At 44.3% G+C, this 8,271-nt stretch overlaps 1 protein-coding gene across 1 annotated transcript; it reads left to right on the forward strand.

The window, feature by feature from the left end:
* Positions 1–1,973: 1,973 nt before the first annotated feature.
* LOC135714616 (uncharacterized) lies at positions 1,974–3,473 on the forward strand. Its single transcript, XM_065237999.1, has one exon. It carries the CDS (start codon positions 1,974–1,976, stop codon positions 3,471–3,473), a length of 1,500 nt encoding a protein of 499 aa, XP_065094071.1.
* Positions 3,474–8,271: the final 4,798 nt, after the last annotated feature.

Below are 8,271 nucleotides of genomic sequence, written 5' to 3' on the forward strand. Positions count from 1 at the left end.
AAATTAACTTTTAAAGATCACATTGAGGGCATTCAAGCCAAATGTAACAAATATATAAAATGTTTGTATCCTCTTATAAACAGGAAATCCAAACTTTGCCTGACGAATAAACTTCTAATATTTAAACAAGTTTTTAGACCGGCCATGCTTTACGCTGTGCCAATATGGTCTAGTTGCTGCACTACCAGGAAAAAAGCACTCCAAAGGATTCAGAACAAAATTCTGAAAATGATTTTGAAGTTGCCTCCCTGGTACAGTACAACCGAAGTACATAGAATTTCGAATGTTGAGACTTTAGCACAAATGTCCAACAAAATAATTAATAATTTCAGGCAAAAATCGTTGCAATCCTCAATTGCAACGATTAATTCCCTTTATACTTAGATAAGATTTAGTTTTAGTTTTTAGTTTTAAGATATCAATTGTTATACTGACATGCAGGTTAAAAAACCTGTTTAAAATACTGAATTGCCAAGACATGAACAATGTAAAAACACTTAGATATATATCATAACAATTAAGGCTGGTAAGTTACTGCAGTAACTGGAGCACCTAGGTTAAAATGAAATGTAATTTATTTTGAATTTGGAACAAATAGAGTTAAAAAAAAAAAAAAAAAAAAAAAAAAAAATGTGCTTTTTATTGTAACTGGTGCATAGTTCGCGAGTGTTAAGAATCGAAGAATTCTAAGGAACATTTACTGGATAATGTCCCAGAACCCACGAGCTTCCACCAAGGAGATCCTTAACCGGTAATTGATCGCCTATTGGACCCCATTTTCCACCAACCCATTGGTCGATGTCGGACCTGACTGCCTCCAGTGCGTCTACTGTCGAAGGTCAAGGAAGGTGAAACGGCCAGGTTCGTTCATTATGGTCCTTCGAACCGGATGAGAATCAACGGAAGCTCAATTAAAACCGTCGACACTGGGCCGACCACACGGACGCTGATCGGTGCCATTTTACTTGAAGACAAATGATTGAGCGCCACAATTGCCCATACGAGAAGAAAGGCTTCAATACAACAATTGTTCGCGGGAATAAAGGACATCCACCATCATCCTTTGGGATCAGCGTCGCTTGGTTTGGACATTCACCGTGTGGAACATTCTGTCAGGTTAGTAAGACAGCTATTTATATGTCCAGCCGAAGCAACTAGGAAACAATTCGATTCTAACACGTTATTTCGTAAAACTGCATGCACGATTACACCGAGATTTGGAAACATCTTTGGAACTGGATCCAATCGCTCAGTTTGGGATTGAGTGTGACTGCTACTGGACACCATTTGAATTTGCATGATTCCACTAAGGACTTGATCAAGGACCACTTCCGACATTACTTGAGGGATTTACGTCGGTGGTGGTGATCCATTCACTGCTTGGCCATTCATTCATCACCTACGCTTCAACGAAATCTACAAATTGAGGACGATAGTACACTTGACGTGTGATGAGAAGAGGCAGCGCCAACTATTATTTGTCCAGGTAAATACACATTATGGTATATGTTGCCGAAGCAGAGTAAATACACTTGTTGATTTAAATTTACATCCTCTTCGACTCATTCTTCATACGCCTGAGCCCTGTGGACCCTGTAGGGTCTGTTGAATAAATTTCCGCCATCTTATCATTGAATTAAATTTATCAACCTTGTTACCCGCTGGCTTGGTGCTGCTGTTGGTTGTCTGGGTAAGCCACCACAGTATATGTCCAGTCGTGGCATTTATTTTGAATACTACATCGAATATTTTCCCTCTTCACTCCTCTGGTTGGTTGCTGAGACGAACTGGTTGACGTTGCATCGGTTTTACACGTAATCGCTTTCTGAAATTATATTTCGTTGGGCATAACCGCCTGTTCTGTCAGGTTAGTGAACTTGAACTTTTAGTATATGCCAGCGAGGCTAGGTGTATACTCGGAGTATTACACCACATCTCTCTTGTTATATTACCGGTGAACTGTTACGTCAACCATGCCAGCTGCATCGTCTACCAAGAAGATCCCGTCGTTACGGCAACTGACTGCAAGGCTGAAAGAAACCCAATCTTCGCTTTTGGACATTTGGAAGTTCATTGAAGACTTCAAGGAGGATACCAAGCTTTCTCAGGTAGAAGTGCGCCTGGAAAAACTAGAAGAACTGTGGGAAAAATTCGGTGACACGCTAGTCGAGATCAAGTCTCATGATGACTTTGATGAGGAGGATGCAAGTTACGACAAGGAAAGGCGGGAGTTCAATAACCGTTACTACGAAGCCAAGTCCTTTCTCGTAGACCAGGTGAAGGAAAAGAAGGAGCCATCAGAGCAAAACACGCAGATAAATGAATCATTGGTACAAGGTGCTCTTGATAATGTGCGCTTGCCGCAGATCAAACTGCAGAACTTCAATGGCGATATTGATGAATGGCTCAGTTTTCGAGACCTTTTCACCTCCCTAATACATTGGAAGGCAGACCTACCTGAGGTGGAGAAGTTCCACTATTTAAAGGGATGCCTTCAGGGAGAACCGCGGAGCTTAATCGACCCATTAAAAATAACTAAGGCGAACTACGAGGTAGCATGGGATATTCTGCTAAGGCGCTATAATAATAGCAAGCAGCTGAAGAAAAGACAGATTCAATCGCTGCTATCGTTGCCTTCACTTTCCAAGGAGTCCGTTGGGGAGTTACATTCGCTTTTAGAAGGTTTTGAGCGAATAGTACAAACACTCGACCAGATAGTAGAGCCAGCGGAATATAAGGATCTCTTGCTGGTGAATATCCTTACGTCACGCCTGGATCCTGTGACGCGCAGAGGTTGGGAAGAGTTTTCTTCGTCAAAGGAGAACGATTCATTGGAGGATCTCAATGAGTTCCTCAATCGACGAGTCCACGTATTGCAATCGTTACCAGCCAAATCTGCAGAAACCACAGGTACCCATCATCCCCCATTACAGTCACAACCAAAACAGAAGCAGTTGTACATGAAGACGACTTTCATCACGGCTCAAGCATCAGCGTTTGGGGAACGTTGTGTAGCCTGTTCCGGTAACCATCCGCTATTCCAATGCAGCACATTCCAACGGTTATCAGTCTCGGATAGAGATGGTTTGCTGCGAACTCACTCCCTCTGCCGGAATTGTTTTAGGACGGGACACCAAGCAAGAGAATGTCAATCCAAGTACTCGTGCAGAAACTGTAAGGGTCGTCATCATACCTTGGTCTGTTTTAAACCAGAAAAGGTGGTTGAGAGCAAGGTTGTCGTAGTAGCAAAGGACAATAACCCACCTTCCAACAAGGACACACAAGGGGCTTCCAATTCTTCTTCCTCCCAAGTGGTTAACGGGGCAACCACTGATACAACGGTTTCAAATGCTGCACACCAATACTCATCTCAAGTTCTACTGGCGACTGCTGTTGTCTTCATGGTGGATGATGACGGCAACAAGCACCCCGCCCGCGCTCTTTTGGATTCTGGATCCGAGAGCAATTTATAACGGAACGGTTGTGCCAGCACATGAGAGTGACTCGAAATAAGGCAGACATCTCAGTCCAAGGCATCGCACAAACTTCTACAAGGGTAAAACATCGGATCCGAGCAGAAGTGCGCTCACGGGTTTCCATATTTTCGCGTGAGTTGGAATTTTTGATTTTACCCAATGTCACCGTAAACCTTCCAACATCTACAGTTAAGATTGACGGATGGAAGATTCCCAACGGGATTGAATTGGCTGATCTAGCATTTTTCGAGACAAATCGAGTAGACATCGTTCTCGGAATTGAATCATTTTTTGATTTCTTCGAGACTGGCAGACGGATTTCACTAGGTGAACGGTTACCGACGCTCAATGATTCTGTTTTTGGATGGGTCGTTTGTGGAGGTCTGTCTATTCCAAATAATTCACTTCAACTTAGCTTAATGCAACAATGACCGAATCGCTGGATTTGTTGATGGAGCGATTTTGGGCTTGTGAAGAAATCGGTTCAGAAAGGGCTTATTCTCCAGAGGAACGGCGTTGTGAGGAATTATACCAGCAAACGGTTTGTCGTGACACGGATGGTCGGTACACCGTCGCACTTCCAAAGAACCATGACATCATTTCGCGGCTAGGTGAATCACGGGAGATCGCCTTCCGACGACTACAAGGGACGGAGCGCAGATTGGCAAGGGACGCCGATTTGCGACAGCAATACACCTCCTTTATGGAAGAATATATTACGTTGGGACACATGCGGAAGATCGAACAGACTACTCAGGATACAGTCCAACGGTGCTTCTTACCGCATCATCCGGTGGTTAAAGAATCGAGTACCACCACCAAGGTCCGAGTAGTGTTTGATGCTTCCTGCAAGACGGCATCAGGGGTGTCGTTGAACGATGCTTTGCTGGTAGGACCAGTGACTCAGGATGATTTGAGGTCGATTATCTTGCGTTCCCGTACTCGTCAGATCATGATCGTGTCGGATGTTGAAAAAATGTTCCGTCAAATTAACCTTTACGCCGATGACAGACTACTTCAATGCATCCTGTGGAGATCGTCGCCGTTAGAAGGGTTGGAGGTGTATGAATTGAACACCGTTACGTACGGTACCAAGCCAGCTCCCTTTTTGGCTACACGGACGGTCAAACAACTGGCGATCGATGAGGAAACACAGTTTCCGCTTGCAGCACGGGCAGCTAAAGAGGACGTATACATGGATGACTTCATCACAGGGGCAGACGATGTTGACCAGGCGATATCACTGCGTATTGAATTGGAAAAGATGATGTTAGGAGGTGGATTCAGGCTCAGAAAGTGGGCCTCAAAATGTTCCAAGGTGCTCGAAGGTATTCCTCCGGAAGATCTGGCAATTAAGGAGTCAACGGAGATCATCCTTGATCCGGACCGATCAGTTAGAACACTAGGACTAACGTGGATACCAAATACAGATGTCCTCAAATTCAAATTTAAAATTCCCACACTGGAACAGCAAGAAGTGCTTACAAAGCGTCGAGTTTTGTCCATAATCGCCACTTTATTCGACCCATTGGGATTATAAGGAGCTTCTACCACCACTGCGAAGATATTTATGTAAAGGTTACGGTCGATTCAGGATGTGAAGGGTGAAAAATTCGACTGGGATCAACCACTCCCGTCCACGTTGAGTGAGACCTGGAAAGGGTTGCATGCACAATTATCAGCATTCAACCAGATTACTGTCGACCGTTGTGTCATCATCCCTGAACTAGGGGAAGTACAACTTGATCTGAAGTAATATTTGTTGTAAAAATTGCTCAAATTGTTAAATATTATAATTTTTAGTATAAATATTAATGATATTAACTGTCAAGCGGACAGCTTCAAAAAAAAAACTCAATGACGTTTCACCGTTGTTATTTATGTTAACTGCAGCTTTCATTTTTGCCTAGATTTTCGTTTTCGATAGCTCTGATCGATTTCGACTCCGACTTTTCATGATAAAAACGGTACTGGACGTTCCCCCAGCAGCAAATTTTGCCAGTTGCAGGCTCATGGCAAATCGAGTGTAATACGACCACGGAACCATCACTATGGGACTCCGTCTACAGGGGAGGCGTAGTCAGTCGATTCCCGTTCCATCGGAGGACAGCACATTGGTTCGCAGACGATGAAGAATTCGTGAAAATTAATGACTATTTTCTGGGACAGAAGTGCGACCGATTATTTGCACTGAGATCAACCGATCAGAAATAATGCCGAATTTATAGAACAATTAGCGGATTTTGGTGGCGGTGGCCACGATCATCAAAGAATGACTTGCATCTGGTGTGAAATCAATTTTTTTTAAACGAATTTCACTTCAAACCAAAAATAGTCAAAAACAAAAAACTGTCAGACTAAGTATAAGATACGCAAATATCACACATATTAAAATATTTAATATTTCCACCATCGATATTGATGCTGATACTTGGACCTGTCCTTCTAATAGTCCCTGAAGCGATATCGGTGGAGATACACTGTTTCTCAGACGCTTCTGAGAAGGCCTTTGGTGCATGTATCTACATGAGAAGTGAAGATGCCAGCGGAAGGATAGTAGTCCGACTTCTAACTTCCAAATCTCGGGTTTGTCCACTAAAATGCCAATCCATACCTCGGTTAGAACTTTGCGGTGCTCAGCTATATGAAAAGGTCCAATCATCTATCAAAGACACAACGAGAACCTTTTTTTGGACTGACTCTACATGTGTCCTTCGTTGGATTCAAGCAACCCCTACAACTTGGACAACGTACGTAGCCAATCGAGTTTCAAAGATACACACTATCACCGAAAAATGTGAATGGAGGCACGTACCAGGACTCGAGAATCCCGCAGTCCTAATTTCTAGGGGAATGAACAATCGTGTTTGGTGGCAAGGTCCAAACTGGTTGGAATATGGATCAGAACTGTGGCCGAAACTTCTGCCAAACTTTGGAAAAGAAGGAGAGGATGAAAAACGTCGTACAGTTGTGTCAAACGTAGCTTCACCGTTCGCTGAATTCAATGAGGAATATATCGCGAAATTCTCTTCTTACACTGACATGATCCGCCGCACTGCCTATTGGCTACGTTTGATGGATTCACTTTGCAAACCAAGAACTAATCGGAAGAATGGATCTTTCTTATCTGTTAGTGAACTTCGGGAGGCGGAAAATGTTCTGATTAAGCGAGTTCAGAAGGAAACGTTCAGTCGAGAATGGAAAGCAATTCTCAACAACACGATGTTGCCATCTAATTCTCCATTACGGTGGTATAATCCATTAATATCCAAGGATGGGATCATGAGGGTTGGCGGTCGTTTGAGCAAATCCCAGGAGACAGACGACTGCAAGCATCCAATCCTGTTACCGACACGACACATCTTTACACGCAAGCTTTTGCAGCATTATCATGAGAAGCTTCTTCACGCGGGACCTCAACATTTGTTAACAGTAATGAAACTACGTTTTCTACCGTTAGGAGGACGGAATGTGGCCAGACAACTGGTACACAGATGTTTGAAGTGTTACCGTTCTAAGCCATCAACAATCCAACAATTTATGGGTGATCTACCAGCAGCCCGAGTCACGGTTTCTCGACCATTTTCCCGGACAGGCGTGGATTATTTTGGACCCGTTTAAATTCGGCCTGCTCCGCGACGCCCGACAGTGAAGGCGCACGTTGCACTCTTCATATGTTTGTGTACCAAAGCAGTGCACCTTGAATTGGTCACCGACTTATCAACCAATAGGTTCCTCCAAGCACTACATCGTTTCATTTCAAGGAGAGGCAAATGTAGCGACATCTACTCTGATAATGGCAATAACTTTGTCGGTGCCAGAAATATGCTACAAGAGTTTCTGACGTTGCTGAAAAACAAAACTCACAACGAGATCGTTGCCAAGGAGTGTGCCACGCAAGGCATTCAGTGGCATTTCATCCCACCAAGTGCCCCTCACTTCGGGGGCCTCTGGGAGGCTGCGGTTCGCTCAGCCAAGAAGCACCTTCTGAAGGTAGTCGGAGAGAATCCAGTTTCACCGGAGGATTTTACGACGCTACTAGTGCAGGTGGAAGGATGCCTTAATTCTCGCCCTCTAACTCCAATGTCAGAGGATCCAGAAGACTTGGAACCGTTAACTCCCTCGCATTTCCTTATCGGAACTTCTCTCCAAGCAATTCCACAGCCAAACTTCGAAGATGTTCCCATCAATCGACTCAATCAATACCAACTCATGCAACGAAAGCTGCAAGATTTCTGGCGAAGGTGTCAGCTTCAAGCCAGAACCAAGCGTTGGAAGCCACCGATCCAGGTTGAGGTAGGCAAGCTGGTCGTAATCCAGGACGATAAACTGCCCCCAATGCGGTGGAAAATGGTTCGCATACACGAGCTCCATCCCGGTGACGACAAGGTGGTACGGGTCGTTACTGTAAAAACGTCGACTGGCATGCTAACCCGCCCGGTGGAAAAATTGTGTATATTGCCTATACCGGATTGCAACGATGAACCAGACTCAGATGCCACATCAACCCGCAACCTAATGTAACCCTCGTTCCATCTCCCCACCTTGTCGAAGAGGATATTTCTGTTTTTCTCTTTTCAGAAATTTGGTATTTCTGGGTGGGTGAGGATGTTTGTGATCAACAAGCCTTGCCCACACCAAACTACAGCAGATATACCTCGACCGAAGATGGATATGATTAACCACTACCTGCATCCGATCAACCTGATCAACCGAAGTGATAACGGCGATTAGAGAGTGAGTGCTTCGTCGATAGTGGATGATGACGGCAACAAGCGCCCGCCGGCGCTTTCTT

The sequence above is a fragment of the Ochlerotatus camptorhynchus genome, unplaced genomic scaffold (genome assembly GCF_037179485.1).
Source record: "Ochlerotatus camptorhynchus isolate MF236.1 unplaced genomic scaffold, CSIRO-AGI_Acam_v1.1 ptg000676l, whole genome shotgun sequence".
NCBI lineage: Eukaryota > Metazoa > Arthropoda > Insecta > Diptera > Culicidae > Ochlerotatus > Ochlerotatus camptorhynchus.

Excerpts from the sequence above, each read along its gene's own strand:
- LOC135714616 (XM_065237999.1), top strand. The coding sequence starts at position 1,974 with ATGCCAGCTGCATCGTCTACCAAGAAGATCCCGTCGTTACGGCAACTG.